Source organism: Chiloscyllium punctatum, chromosome 38 (genome assembly GCF_047496795.1).
Source record: "Chiloscyllium punctatum isolate Juve2018m chromosome 38, sChiPun1.3, whole genome shotgun sequence".
NCBI classification, from domain to species: domain Eukaryota; kingdom Metazoa; phylum Chordata; class Chondrichthyes; order Orectolobiformes; family Hemiscylliidae; genus Chiloscyllium; species Chiloscyllium punctatum.
In genome coordinates this window covers 16,002,389-16,018,630 of record NC_092776.1, presented here as the reverse complement: position 1 = coordinate 16,018,630, position 16,242 = coordinate 16,002,389, and the positions used below count along the sequence as shown (strand labels likewise).

Here is a 16,242-nt window from a genome sequence, read left to right as displayed (position 1 = left end):
TGTTAAAGCAATGTATGGCCAGGTGCTTAATGTTGATTGATGCAGGATTTAGGATGGGCTTGGAGACTGAGATGAAGACATGGACCAGTGCAACTGTACCTATGTAAACCTCCAGCAGTCTGGGCTGATTCAGAAATACTGGTTTACCTGTTGTTGTATACCAGCACAATGCTCTTCTAGCATTTGGCTGGTTAGCTTTCTGCAGAACATCAGAATCTGACAGTAGATGTAGCACACGATGCTAGCTGCTGATATTTAAACATAGCCTGAGCTGGAGACCCTACAATATAGGAAGGAGAGCCTTTCTCTTTCCCCTTCTCCAGATAAGCAATAATAGATTTCAGTATTTTATTGTAAACTTCATTCAGACTTTAAAAAAAAAAAATAACACCATTCAATGTAATGCAAAACGTCCCTGCACGACAATATGTCGTAAATAACTATGGGGTATCACTAAGATTTTGGGTGGGAAGGGAACACAAAACAAGAATTTCACAGATACTGTGAAAATATTTACATCCTCCATCCAATTTAGGAACGAGGATGGGAAAGGTTGGACTAGACTTGGGGTTTTGCCAATCACTGTGGGTTATATGCCCCTGCAGCCAGTAATAGGTTACGGCGAGTAAAGTGCAGGCCAATGACTGGGGTGGATTTGGTCATGTAGGAGCCAAGTAACAGCTCCTGCGAGTTGTCAGGCAAGTTAATATGGCCAGTGGCAGTGCTGAAATCATCCGTCTCCAGGTCCTCAAATGCTTTGACAGTGTCCCACATTTTCACTGTATTATCCATAGAACCTGAAACAACAATTCAGAAGATTCACATCAGCACAGTGGCAAAGTTATTTGGCAATGCAGAATTGGAGTATTATTAAAAATATATATTTTACCAAAACTACTTCATGCACTCAGGACAATTCTCACAAAATATGCACAGAAAAGGAAAATGTTACTGAATAAAAGAACACTGCTGTTGATTGGCAATATTCCATCATAGTCCATTTGTCATAGAGATCACAGCAGTGTGATGATGGCTGCCAGTTAATTGCTGAACTTAATTTTTAACCTCAAGAATGGTCAAGGCACTAGCCTGAGAAATGAACCTGTAAGTATATGCATGTTGAGTTAAAGCAAACATAACATGTGCACATGTTCTCTCTTCAAAGGACAGGGTCCTGTGTATTTATGTTTTGATTGTCAGGGTAATTCCTCACACTCAGGATTATGTAGCAAACATTGTCCAATAGGCAAATTACATCTAATTGCAAACTGACCTGATGACTGGAAGATATTAAGCTTCAACTGACTCCCCACCACCCCACAGTAATGCAGTGGGAAATGTTTAACAGAGATAGTTTACAGCTGGGATCTTCCTACACTCCTTGCACCACCTGTGTTCGTTCACCAGGAGTACAGTGGAGGAGTAACAACTTCCAAGGGATTTCCCAACTGACATTGTTAGTGACTCCCATGCCCCATAATAGGGGAGAGTTGAGCATATTCAGAATTGATTCCTACATTTGTTACACAGGAAATAAAACTGACCCAGGACCCATGGTGACATCAGTTGACACTGGGGAGACAGGGTCAAGATGTCCAACTGATATAAAGAAACAAAATCAACAACCCTGGCAGGATAATGAATTGGATAGCTAACAACAAGGTAGAGAACTGATATACTGGTTCTACGACTATATTAATAAGCCAGGGAATTGGAACTCAAGTCTTGCTGGACAAGTTTGGGATTAAAAGTTTGATTTAGAAAATCCCTGAAAAGCTATTCTCTGATATGAAGGTGTTGAATTATTATAATAACCAACTGGGTCACATGTCCTTTTGGGAAGGATAGCTGTCATCCTTACCCGGTCTGAGCCTACAGGTGATTCTAAGTACCTATGAACAGGTCACGCTGCTTGCATGAAATCACCAATAATGGTTGAAGGTGGATTGTCACTGTCTTCTAAGGTGGTTTGGAGACAGCAGTCAAACAATGCTGGCTAATGAGAATGATGGATTTTTAAACTCTGCCTTTGACCCATTCTCCAAAGACAAATTCTCACCTGAGGCTAGAATCTCCCCATCGCGGCTGAACTTCAGTGCGTAGATTGTGTCAGTGTGACCTTTTAACTCGCCTACAAGTAACCCGTGCCCGATATCCCACAGTAGAATCCGGCCATCTGTAGCTCCAGAGGCCAAGTATCTACCATTTGGAGAGAACACCAATGAGTGGATCGGTCCCTGGGAGGAATACAGAAAAGGAACATTAACAAGAGTGTCTGTTTCAGCAGGCACACGGGACAGTGTTTGCACACTCACCAACAGCTTCCATGTCAGCACTTCATACCTTGTGTCCAGTGAGGATTCGAACACAGTTGCCATTTAGAACATCCCACAGTCGAATGGTCCTGTCTGCAGATCCTGTCACTACATAATTTGAGTTGGGATGAAATCTCGTGCAGGTGACATCAGAGAGGTGACCAGAGAATATTCGCAGCGGTTGGTAATGGTCAGTCACCCAAAGCCTGAGGAACAGAATGTCCCAAACTATTAACTAATACAGCTCCATCTTACTAACACCCACGGCCGACGTCATTCACATTGTGTTCCCCCTAGAGCCAGGAATACAATGCTGCTGTATTAAAATACATTTATGCAAAAGGTCAGTCCTGACTGTCAGAAGTGAATGCAGATGCCTTGGAGGGGTCAAATACTCATATGACTAGACAGACACTCAGCTAATGAAGAAAGACTCAAGCAACTGAATTGCTTTTTCGCTGGGGAAAGATTGAAGGAGCACATGGTCTGTAAATTCTGGAAGATGTGAAGTGAAAATAAATAAACAATTGAACCAAAGTAAGGAATTAATAATTGGCGAATACGTGCAAAACAGTCAGAATCCTGCAGCAGGGTTACTGGGTGCTGGATATAGATCAAGCCTCCCGAGAAGGGAGTTGATGCAGGGTTAATTGGCTCCCATCTTTAAATCAAGCGAGATTGACATCTGCTGATATTCAACAGTTTGGGTAGGTCTGAGGTGAAGTAGTCAGGCACTGAATTTGGGCAGATGGATTGAATAACTGTCTCATCCCAGACTTTGATCTTGTCCCACATGGTAGTAGACTATTAGTTTATTGGACTTCATTCAAAGAACACTATAAATTACATATACAGTTAAAACGCTTGTTTGAAAACACTGATTCCCTTCACATCATGTCCACATCAGGAACAATGGAATACTCCTTCAAAAGTAACAGTGTCGACTTAATATCGCAATCCTGCACGCATTTGCACACTCGTCATGCCACTCAATCATGACCTTGTACACGCATCATGCCACTTGATTGGAATCCTGCACTCACCGCATTGTGACCCTATGCTCACACACTCACCATGTCACTCAGTCGTGACTGTGACATTACACTAACTGTTCCTCAATTGTGGCTATTCCAGGGACCACCTTTTTCTTTTCTCTTATAAACCAAAAAAAATGGACGTTAGATGGTTACAAGTACCGGGAAAGTTTCTGTAACTTAAAGACCAAGTGGAATTGATTGGTGTATGATCCAGTTGCTCAAGATTATTACTTCTAGTAGTGAGGAGGATACTTTACAAAGCACAGTGGCACCAGGAATCCTCAAATTAAGGAGAAACTTCCTAAAAGCTGCCTTAATATTTCTTCAGCAATCATTTGTTAGAGACCTGTCAGGATGTTCAGAGACATCCAGAAGCCTGCAAACAGAGAACATAGTTCTCTCCCCCTCTGAGTGAAAGGGAGATGTGAAGCCTCTGAAAAGAAAGAGTTCCAACGCAAAAGATCTAATCCACCCAATCAGCAAATGAATTGAAGACAATCGCGCTGCAGACGTCATGTCACCATCTCACAAAATGAAAACTCGCCCCACCCTTGTGGTGTGGGCTCAAAATGCAAAATTTGGTTTTTTTCCCCTATTTTTCCATCATTAGTATTTTTGCCAAACTCTCCATTTCAGTGTCTTATTTGTGAATAACTGTCTGTGTTTGACATTTTGATAGTTCAGCTCAAGTTGTAAAATAGCAATTAGTAATCCATTTTTGTATGTCATTTATTAAATAATATGTTTATAATAAATAGGGTTATTGTCCTGTTACTAATGAAATGTGATGCAGTCTGGCAGACAAATTCGTTACGCTCTTAGTTTACTTTGGTGGTTACACATCTGTGTCAGATTGTGATATAGTGAAGCTTGATTATTGGTGCAATTGAGTCATGACAGTCCACACTGGCACTCAATTGTGACTCCACGTTCATACTCACCGTGCCACCCGATCGTGGCCCCCTGAAATGAAATAGTAGCCATACGGAGAAAACTGCGTATCCCACACTGGATAGTTATGTCCTTTGTAGCCCACGAGACAGGTGAAGGTTTGCAGACTCCAGAGTCTGACTGTGCCATCCTCAGAACTGGACAGCAGATAGTTCCTGGACAAGAGAGAGTGCAGAAAAATAATGGATTGTGAGCTTTCCCCCTCTAAAGCAATTATCAGTCAAGAGGAAAGATCCTCTAAATTACTGTCACACTAGACAATGAACTCTGTAATGGACACACCTTCACCATCTTGTAAATAGAATTGCTAAAAAGAACACTCACTGTCACAGTGTAGGGTACAACACCCTCCAGCAAAATAGAAATAGAAAGAGCTGCGGACGTTGTAAATCAGAAACAAAAACAGAACTTGCTCAGAACACAGGAAGGGTCACTTGACCTGAAATGTTAACTCCGATTTCTCTCCACCAGACCTGCTGAGTTTTTCCAGCAATTTCTATTTTTGTCTCCAGCAAAATAGACTGGTTAGAGAAGAGGGATAGGCATTAATGTGCCCAGCCAGCCCAAGATTACAGATACTCAGCTGCATCAAACAGTACCAGTTCCTGACGGTATAGTTGCCTGAATGGACATATGCATACTGCCCTTCACAGATCCCAAGGCACTGTATTGAAAACGTTCTCCTCTGTGGCACATCAAATTAACAATCATGAAATCATAGAAAAGTGACAGCTCCAAACAGGCCACATGGCTCAGTTGAAAACCAAACCACCCAGTGGGATCCCACTTTCCAGCATTTGGCTCATATCCCTGCAGGTTACACATTAGAGGTAAATATCCAGATGCTTCTTAAATGAGCCAAGGGTTTCTGTCTCTACTGCTCTTTATGGCAGTGAGTTCCAAACCTTTACTATATAAAAGGTTACCTAGGCATTAATTTCATTGTCATTTACAGGAGTTGTGTATGTAAAATTGGCTGCCATGCTTCCAATATTACAAGTCATTACAATTAATAAGCACTACATCGACTGTGGAGCATATGAACATCCCCACATCACAAAATGCTTTAAAGAAACAGAGGTTTTTTTTTCTGACTAGTGCCAGCCCTGGGTCTGTTAATTTACAGTTCTAAAAGAAGCCATTCCTTACCTGTCAGGACTGAAACTTGTCCCATAAACTGGGCCCCCATGTCCCAGTAGCATTTTAAACTCACAGGCAGTCTTCTCGTCCATTATTCGCTCCAGCACATCATCGGACTCTTTGTCAATTAAACTGAGATCTAGTGGGGGAAAAGACAAAGCGGTTATCGAGCCTGCTGCCTCTGGATTTACTGTGCCCAAAGGCCAACACATCTTCTGTATCTCAGCCATTCTTTGGACAAGACCAGAATCTTTCTGCAGATTTATACATAAGAACCAAAATCAATCACAGCATGTCACGAGCAGTCAAGATCCTCAATGACCACCCTCGGCTACAATATTAAACTGGTCATGTGTGCTGAGACCTAAGAGGCTGTGAAGCACAAACACTGCAGTTCACAATGTTCAGGGATTAAGACCCAAAAGGCAGTCTGTATGATACACTGCAGCTTCCTCAAATTTGTTCAAGATGCACATTTGCAGGAATGGAAGGGGAAGTACAGGATGGCAGGAGAAGGATCGACAATTGCAATCACAAGCATCGAGCTTTTGATTTCAGTGCTGACACTGAGGCTACTGGCATTTCATCAGCAGCACTATAGCCACTACCAACATCAAAACACTTCAGCCCATTAATTGGGCCATATGCCCTTTCACTTGCTGCACTCCACTAGCTTCTTTTGCTACTCACGGAGCAGTGCTGAATTCTAGGTTAGTTGATTATTGTAATGACAACTTACGTGCAGTTGTAATTTACGTGTCACGTGCAGTTCAGATGACAATTGTTGCACTGCCTTAAAGGTCAAGGGAATCTATTCCATATGAGGTCACCCATTGGGTAACTGGACATATACCCAAAGGAAATTAACTTGCAAGGTTACTGGGAAACAGACAGAGTGTGGAACTAAACTGAAAAGCTCTTCAAGAGTGGCCACAGTGCCGATGGGCCAAACAGCCTCCTTTCATTCTGCAAGATTCTATTCCAGACAGCTGGAAAGTGAAAGCACTGAGGCTGACCCAGGCAAGAGGGCTGTAAAGTTCTATAGGAGACTGGTTTAGCAAAATGTCTGATTCCCTAAATTCCCTTTGCTGTCTACACCCCAACACTGAAGACTTTATTTGCCTGAGGTTACTGGGGTCGAGCCCTAATGAGAAGGCTGCTGGCTGATTTTACCTGTAGCCCCTTTGACACTGCGCAACTTCTTGGGCGTGACACTCCATACTCTGACAGTGGAATCAGCAAAACCTCCTGCTATCAGACTAGAATCATCTGTGAAGTCAACTGCAGTGAGTCCCTGTGCCGGTACAGGAAAGGGAGATTATAAATTAGAAAGCAGATATAACAGGACAGACATTTCTGAAGAATTTGCTGTTGTTAAAACAATGGCAGTGTATCCAGTACCAATACAATGAGAGAATAGTTACAGCATAGGAAATAGCCATTCAGTCAATCATGTCTGTGCTAGCCTTCTGCAAGAACAATTCCCTCTTGCCCTAAATAATCAACCTCCTATTTTCTTGGTTCTATTTTCAACAACTCCACTTAAAGACATCAATCCCATTTAGCATATTTATCACCTTATTTACCTGTGCTCTTCCCCCTTTACCAAGACCGCCCAACCTCTCCCGGCCCCTACACAATGTTGAAGAGATATGTTCCAGAATACATTCGCTCACATTTCAACTGATTTTTGTATGTTCTTGGAATGCCGGCATCATTGGCTAGGCCAGCATTTGTTGATCATCATTAACGGACCTGGAACAAGTACTGGTGAGCTGCCATCTTGAAATGCTGCAGTCTTTGGGTGTAGGAATACTCACAGTGCCATTTGGAAAGACATCCCAATAATTTGACCCTGTGGAAGTGAGGGATTGATGATACAGCTCCAAGACTAGGTGATGTGTGGTTTGGAGAAGAACTTGCATGTGGTGGTGTTCCCAGGCATCTGTTTCTCTTGGTCTCCTACATGGTGAAGGTTGTGGGTTTGGAAGATGCTTCAGAATCCAAATGTCACTGGACCCAAAATGTTAAGTTGGCTTTATCTCTACAGATGCTGCCAGACCGGCTGAGTTTATCCAGCAATTTCTGTTTATGAGATGCTTTAAGTCATTGCTTTTAGTCAGCAAGTCAGACTTTATAATTTGTGAACTAGTCACTCTATGCCTCCTGCAAGGAAGCGGACTATGGGAATGAAAAGTACCTGGAGAAGAGATTGACAAACAGCAAGTCCAGACAAGCAAAAGGATCACCTCAGCAAACCCTGTGGACTTCTTACTGCCTTCCCAGTTTTTCCCCTTACACATAACACCAATGTTTATCTTTGGCTGTGTGTGTTGGGTGCTTTACAAGGGAATTACAACAGTTATATTATCTACCCTGTCACTAGAATCTATTTTGTTGATAATAAATAGTAACTCTAGTTAAGCACAGATACCTGGTTTTGTTTTCTGTTAACCTGCATTTAAAAAGACAGGTAAATTAGGGAATTTTGGGTACTTCGATAAAATGTATAACCTTTGTGACAACTCTGGGAATAACAGGGCTTAATTTCCAGCGCACTACCCCAGTGAGGCATAACAATATGCAGACAGACAGCAGAAATTCACAACCAAGTATATATCATCCTGGAATTGAGGGATAGCCAACAACAATTCCATGAGTAAACATTTTCTGTTTAGTACCAAGGAAGGAAGGAAGCCATAACAATTGAAAAAAAGTATTTGCACTCAGATTCTTGTCTACTTCATCAACATAAACCAAGGTTCAAATGCTCAATGTGAACAGGTTTTGAGATCTCACATCTGATAGTGATGTTGATTCCTCACATATTACACAAAAAACTGAACAATTTATCACATTTGGATTTTGAATGAGCCACATGTAACTAGTAGCAAACATACTAAACAATAACGAGACTGAAATTATTCAGCTATCTCCAGCCAACTACTACTCTTCAGGCATTCTGGGAATCATCATTCCCAGTGGTCTATCTGCTCCTAACCTAGTGTCTAACCAACAGTCTGATCAGTACTGGCTATTTCCTGCATTTGAGAAGTTCCTGGATATGGTGAGGAACAGGAAATCACACAGCAGGTCTAGCACCTTCCCAATAACATCAGGAAGGAGGTCCTTGACCAGGGAGTGGTCCTTCGCAAGAAGAGGAGAGATTGCAACATATCCCCCTGTGTAGCAAACCACTCACCTGGTAAGCATTCAGGAAAGTGTAAAAACATATGGAGGGCAGACAGTCCGGCCCCAGCTTCACCCGTTTTGTGGCTTCCTTCATTATCATTATCTTGTCCAGTTTGTCAGAATCTTTTAGTTCAGGAAGTGGAATTCTGAAGGTGGTAAATAAAGACTATTAAAGATATAATCCTTATCACATTCAGAATCCAATTGTATCTAAATATGAAGTCAGTTTGATAGAGGAGGCCATTTGACCGACGCTAGCTTTCTGTAGAGCTACAGCTCAACCCTATTCCCCTGTTTTTTTTAAAAATATTCTTTAATGGGATGTGGACATCTCTGGCTAGGCTACCATTTGTTGCCCATTCCCATTTGCCCAGAAAGTAGATAATATTTCACCACATTGCTGTGGAATCACATATACAACAGACAAGGTGGATGTCCCTCCTGAAAAGATATTACTGAACCAGATGACTTTTTGACAAGTTACACTGTAGCCAATTTCATCATCTAGCAAGGTGGGACTTGACCTAACATCCCCAGATGAACCATCTAGGGTTCTAAACTACTAGTCCAGTGACATTGCTCTCCACCTCTGTGGCTCTGCACATTTTCTCCCCCTTAAGTGTAATTCTAATTTGGTTTTCAGTCACGAATCATCTCTGATTCATCCAGCTTCGTAGGCAGTAGGGGTGCTTGGATAACAGTTCAAAACAGCTCCCAAGTTGGCAACCTCACACAGAAGAGATGCAGGTGAAAGTCACAAATGAGGTGCTGGAAAATTGGAGGTTGGCTAACATGGTGCCACTATTTAACAAAGGTGGTAAGGAAAAGCCAGGGAACTATAGACCAGTGAGCCTGACATTGCTGATGGGCAAGTTGAAGGGAATCCTGAGGGACAGGATTTACATGTATTTGGAAAGACAAAGACTAACTAGGGATAATCAGCATGGCTTTGTGCATGGGTAATCATGTCGCACTAACTTGATTGTGCTTTTTGAAGTAGTAACAAAAAGGACGGATGAGGGCAAAGTGGTGGATGTGATCTATATGGACTTCAGTAAGGCATTCAACAAGGTTCCTCCTGGTAAACTGGCTGGCAAGGTTACAGCTCCTGGAATACGGGAAGAACTAGCCATTAATATGCAGAACTAGCTTGAAGGTAGAAGACAGAGGGTGGTGATGGAGGGTTGCCTTTCAGACTGGAAGCCTGTGACCAGTGGTATGCTACAAGGATTAGTGCTGGGTCCACTGCTTTTCATCATTTATATAAATGATTTGGATGTGAACATAGGTGGTGTTAGTAAGCTTGCAAATGACATCAAAATTGGAGGTGTAGTGGACAGCGAAGAGGGTTACCTCAGAGTAACCAATGGGCCAAGGAGTGGCAGATGGAGTTTAATTTAGATAAATGTGAGGTGCTGCCTTTTGGAAAGGCGAATCAGGACAGGACTTATTCACTTAATGGTAAGGTTCTGGGGAGTGTTGCTTAAAAAAAATAGACCTTGGAGCGCAGGCTCATTGAGTCGCAGGTAGATAGGGCAATGAAGGTGGCATTTGGTATGCTTTTCTTCATTGGTCAGAGTATTGCGCATAGGAGTTAGGAGGTCATGTTGCAGCTGTACAGGACATTGGTTAAGCCACTCTTGGAATATCATGTGCAATTTTGGTCTCCCTCCTATCGGAAGGATGTTGTGAAACTTGAAAGGGTTCAGAAAAGATTTACAAGGATGTTGCCAGGGTTGGAGGATTTGAGCTATAGGGAGAGGCTGAATAGGCTGGGGCTGTTTTCCTGGGAGCGTCAGAGGCTGAGGGGTGACCTAATAAGAGGTTTATAAAATCATGAGGGATATGAATAGGGTAAATAGACAAGATCTTTTCCCTGTGGTGGGGGAGTCCAGAACTAGAGGACATAGATTTAGGGTGAAGGGAAAAATTTAAAAGGAACCAATGGGGCAACCTTTTCATACAAAGGGTCATCCGTGTATGGAATGAGCTGCCAGAGGAAGAGGTCCAGGCTGGTACAATTACAACATTTAAAAGACATCTTGATGGGTATATGAATAAGAGGGGTTTAGAGGGATATGGGCTAAGTGCTGGAAAATAGCACTAGATTAAGTTAGGATATCTGGTCAGCATGGACGAGTTGGAGTGAAGGGTCTGTTTCCGTGCTGAACATCTCTATGACTCGAGCTGAAATGGGCCAGGGTTACACTACTAGAGGGGTGAGTGGTCTTAATCCACACTGCATCTGTCCTGGGACAGCTGATGTGTACAGTACAGAAGAATCGTTACTCTGTGCTGTACCTGTCCTCACTGTGTTTGGGACCATGTCGAGGTAGTATTGGCCTGCATTCATCAAGGCACCAAATATTCTCCCACCCCACCATGGACTCATTTTGAGATTCTCTTTGGGGCTATTTTCCTTGGTTTTCAGGGCTTCTTGCACGTTCTCACTAACTCATTTATTAGGCGATGCAGTCAAAAGTAACAATAACTCCAATATTTGTGTTGAGACATGGCGAATTAGACTCTTACAGGAGCAGAATTAGAAGAACTTTTCAATGTCCTCTAATTGCCAGTTTCCATGAAGCATAAAGCCACAGCAAAGCATTAATTTCTCACACACCAGTGTATTTAAACTGACAGAAGGCAATAGGTACAAGTCAAAGTTTTGATTTCCAAAATGACTACACACCGTGATAAATAAAAACCATCATCCTAAATACACTTTCCACATACTGATAAGGTCATGGCTAATGCATTTCTATCATATATACACAAAGTTGGAAGAAGTTACTAACCTTTTAAATGCATCTCAGACCTGACTCGCAGATTTAAAAACTGATTGTGTTCATTAGAATAGCAAAGACACAATTTTCCCACTCAGTAGTTCCTGATCATATGCAGCCTAAAGCTAGAGCACCACAGTCATTACCATGCAATTCACCACACTACTGATTTCATGGCTCTTAGTTAGCTGAGTATTCCTTTGTTGACAAGTTTGAAACTATCTTGTTTCTTATTGCAGCCACTCTTTCCTCCCCCACTTGCAGACTGCACACACCTCACTCCCTCCCCCCCCCCCAACCCATTTTTTGCCAGGCTCTGTGAAAGTGCCTTGCAGCAGATACGACGAGATACAGCTGTCTGATACCATGGTGAGAAAGATTAAATAATGTTCTCCAAAAACAAAGAATGCGCGGTGTTATTGGAAGACAACCAAGGGATGGCACTAGGTGAAATGTTCGCTTGGAGAGTCAGTGCAGACATGATGGGCTAAATCGCTTCCAACTGTGGGGTACAGTTGTGAGATAAAGGGGCACACTGTTTAAACATGATTACTATCGCTTTGATTCAAGATTCAGAAATGATTTCACTGAGATGTTTATAATGGATGCATACGCTACTGTTTCTGCTGGAACAAATCAAGAACAAAGGAACAAAATCTTAAATTTCAGAAGCAAAATGGGGGAAAAATAACCATACAGTATAGATCTGGAACGTGCTCCCTTCTGTTAAAGACTGTGAATGTAGCAGTCGACTGAGGCCTTCAAAACTGAATGATCAATTTTTATTTGGTCAGATTATTAAATAATACAGAGCAAAAGCAAATGAATGATGTGGAGATCCACAACAGCCATGAGCTAACCAAACGATGCTCAAGAGGCTAGATGATGTCCCACTGCTCCCACTATTCACACACTCTCAAAATTGACTCTACTAGCAACAATCAAGCAGCTCAGCTCTGTATCTAATGAAAAGAGTAGAAATGATCCAACAGCTGAACAGGATTGAGATTCTATGTAGGTTCACAGAGAGCCAGGAGCTGCAGGAACATATCTCTGTGATTTGTTGACCCACTCACCTGTTCTGAGGGGGGGCATTGGGGTCCTGCTTCTTGCTCTTTGCACCCAGGCTGTCCTTCTTTGGCTTTTTCTTCTTTGGTTTCCCCTCCTCGTTCTCTCCTTCTTCATCCTCATCGTCAAGAGGAAGCTCAATCTCTGGCTCCTTCAACAACCCAAAGAACACCTGCCAAGATTTTGACAAGTTAACTGAGCCCAGTGCCCACATGCACCCATCCAGAAATTAAAACTTGGAGCGCAGGGCATTACACTTCAGCAACTAAACATTCCACAGCAAAATCTGCAACACTTTATTTTAAGATATTAATCTGTGGAGTATGGGGTTTGGTGTCCTGGGAAAAAGATGCTTGAAGATTAGGATATAGGGTTCCACAGATACTGAACCTGTCGGAATGTGGTCAGCATCCACATGTTAATGACCCTTTAGTGAATGGGGTCTGGGGTCCCAAGATAAAGATCTTGTACATATCAGGGCAGGGATCCCAGGATAATGATCCTATAGAGAACGGGGTCAGGGATCCCAGGACAAAGATCCTGTAGAGAACGGAGTAGGGATTCCAGGACAATGATCCTGTACAACAGGATTTATAGCGATTCTGTTGAAAGAGATTATTCCTTACCTTGGTTTTGTTTGCCTCCCTCTTTGCTTCTCCGGCCATTCCCCCAGAAGTCACCTCAATCTGTTGCTTACTCCTCGGCATCCCATCAAACACGTCGATGAACAGTTGCTCCTGCACAATGTTCCAGATCTGGTTATTATGCCTCTCCTGTAAGTGACGTTTCAGGCACTGGTATGAGTCCCGTGAAATCCGTAGCACAAACTTACTGGTCCGAAAATCGAGCACTGTCTCATTCCCCTGCATGTGTTCCTTCTTCGACAGGCCAGCGAGTACTCGCAGGTCGTCATGGTAATATCCTTCCTGATCCCCATGATACCTGCAAACAACCAGAAAACAGGTTCAGACAGATTGCAGGAAATGTCAACCATACTCTCAAAGTAGCTCTCCCAAGATAAACCCATGGAACATAACCCAGACCCATGAACCTGAATTCCAGCAAATTCTTTGTTAACAGTGGCTCCCTGACCCCCATTTTCAACTTTGACCCATCATCAGGGATTTCCCCTGTTTAAAAGCAAATTAAGTTTACAAGCACAGGAGTTGATCATAAAAGGCTGACGTTTCCAGGAGCTGTCATGTGCAAAGAGAAACATGCCCTCCTTCACTGAACACAACATATGCACAAAGGGCCTGACCAACAACCGCTAACTTTACTTTGTTTCAAGGGAGCTGTGGCAGAGAATAACTTCTGGGATGCAGATGATAAGAATCCGTCTTCAAGAGAAAGGGTGGGAAGGAGGTTTCTTCTTAGCATGATGCAGGGAAGGGGGCAAATGTAATGGAATGCAGACAAGGAAAATGCCCTTGCAGGCTGGAATTCAAAGTGAAAATTAGCTGGCATATTGGAGGGGGAGGTGATGAAAAACTGGAGAATTCCATTGTTGAAGCACTGGAACAGGGCAGCTCATCTCCAAGCCTATTCCACTGTCATTCAATGTGATCATGACTGATCTCCAACTTAACTCCCCACCTTTGCCCCTTCGGCCATAATATCCTTCTGTAGCTAACAAATCTTATCAACCAAGATTTAACATCAACAGCACTTGTGAAAGAGAACTCCAAACGCTATTTATAGCTCTCCTTTAGTTTCAAAGATTCAAACGTTACTTCCATTTCTCCTTGACAAATGCTGCCTGACTTACTGAATCTCTCCAGAAATTTGTTTTTACTTCACGTGTCCAGCAGTATTGTTTTTACTTAATTCCACTCCTGACAAGTTAGGCTTTTTTGCAAGACTCTGCTACATACTAGACTCCCTAGAACACTTAGTATCCGAGATTCCCCAGTCAGCAAGAATAGTCTGCTGATCCCAAACCACGTTAAAAACTTGTTTCCAGGGAGTAGATTAGATTAGATTCCCAAAGTGTGGAAATAGGCCCTTCAGCCCAACAAGTCCACACCAACCCTCCAAAGAATAATGCACCCAGTCCCATTTCCCTCTCACTAATGCTCCTAATACTATGGGCAATTTAGCATGGCCAATTCACCTGACCTGCACATCTTTGGACTGGGGAGAACGTGCAAACTCCACAGAGTTGCCCGAGGCTGGAATCAAACCTGGGACCCTGGTGCTGTGAGGTAGCAGTGCTAACCACCCGAGCCACCTGGATTACAACCCCAGATACTGTAACCTCCGTTACTGTACAAAGTTAAAAATCACACAACACCAGGTTATAGTCCAACAGGTTTAACTGGAAGCACACAAACCTGTTGGACTATAACCTGGTGTGTGATTTTTAACTTTGTACACCCCAGTCCAACACCGGCATCTCCAAATCTGTTACTGTATTTAACCAAGACAATCCAGATAGGATTCTGGAGACTCTACAGTGCACTCTTCTACCACGTCTGCACAATCAATCACAGCTCCCCCCCACCCCCCGTAGTGTGATAACTAAAATCTGTAGGCAGTATCCTTACTATGACCTAACCAATGTTCAGCTCAAGTTCAATACAAATCGTAACCATAAGGATGAACTATTAAGGATACTACAGCCATTATTGTATTGATGATATTCCAAATATTGATAATAATTTGATGGTATTGGGGCCCCTCACTTGTGGAAGAAATGCCGAGCTTCCCTCTCATGCTCGTTGTAAACCAGCTCCAGGTAAAGATGCACGAAGACCGGGTACAGGAGAGTGGACAGCTCGGCTTTGAAGGCGTCCAGCGCCGTCTCGATGAAGCCCTTGAGGCCGGTGTAGTATTCCTCGTATAGGCTCGGGTCGCCCTCATTGCTGTAGGCCGAAAGCACCGAGCTGACGTCGGGCTGATGAACCGAGTCCGATCCCCTGTGGCCGGCCGTCCTCAGCAGCGACTCGTCCAGGCTCTCCTGCAGGTTGGCCTCCTTCCTCAGGATCTCCTCGGCCTCTTTGAAGTGGTTCTTCTTCAGGAACTGCAGCACAGCCAGCAGCGTCTGTTTGTCGGGCAGCTCAGGCGCTGGGCCCGGGACTGGAGTCGGGACTGCAGCGGGAGCGGGGCCCGGGACCGGGACTGGGACTGGGGCTGGTGCCGGGGCGGGGGCCGGGGCCGGGGCTGGAGCTGGGCCTGCGGCCGGACCCGGCTTGTGGTTTTCGGCCGGACTTTCACTCGGCTCCAGCTTAGGGACCAGGGTGGGAGAGGGGGTGGGGGACGGTGAAGGAGCGGGAGAAGGTGTCGGGGCTGGGGTTGGGCCTGGGGAAGGGGACGGAGCAGGGCCAGGGCCAGGGCCTGGGCCTGGGCCTGGGCCTGGGCCTGGGCCTGGAGTTGAGGCCGACGCCGGGGCCTCACTTTGTGCCGCCGCCGGCTCTGACACCGCCGCCATTTTGACAGCGTCTGAGCGTTTCACGACACCACCTCTCTTTATAAAGTGGACGCCTCGTTTTACGGCAGTTTGGGCAAGTCGCTGCTCATCACTATTTACGACAGTTTGGGCAAATTGGAAATCGCTTTACGGATGAACGGGTGTGTCATGTTAATACTTAATATTAAGGCAAAACAAAACATTAAATCCTGTGACTCAGATTTCAATACTACTGATGTCAGATTTCACTATCAACTGAAAGCTAGTGTGCTTCCAATTAAACTGGTGTGTTATTTTTAACTGAAAAACAAAACAGGGACAAGTTTAACAGTATTATGAAAGCT

General features: G+C 43.7%; 1 protein-coding gene across 1 annotated transcript; it reads right to left on the bottom strand.

The window, feature by feature from the left end:
- Nucleotides 1–334: 334 nt before the first annotated feature.
- Nucleotides 335–15,919, bottom strand: taf5 (TAF5 RNA polymerase II, TATA box binding protein (TBP)-associated factor). The gene is made up of 10 exons (XM_072557253.1): nucleotides 15,174–15,919; nucleotides 13,116–13,431; nucleotides 12,498–12,661; nucleotides 8,646–8,781; nucleotides 6,617–6,737; nucleotides 5,453–5,582; nucleotides 4,294–4,458; nucleotides 2,344–2,521; nucleotides 2,060–2,237; nucleotides 335–797 (listed from the first exon to the last, which is right to left on the bottom strand). The coding sequence occupies exons 1-10, from the start codon at nucleotides 15,917–15,919 to the stop codon at nucleotides 580–582; spliced, it is 2,352 nt and encodes a 783-aa protein (XP_072413354.1). The 3' UTR covers nucleotides 335–579.
- Between the last annotated feature and the right edge of the window lie 323 nt (nucleotides 15,920–16,242).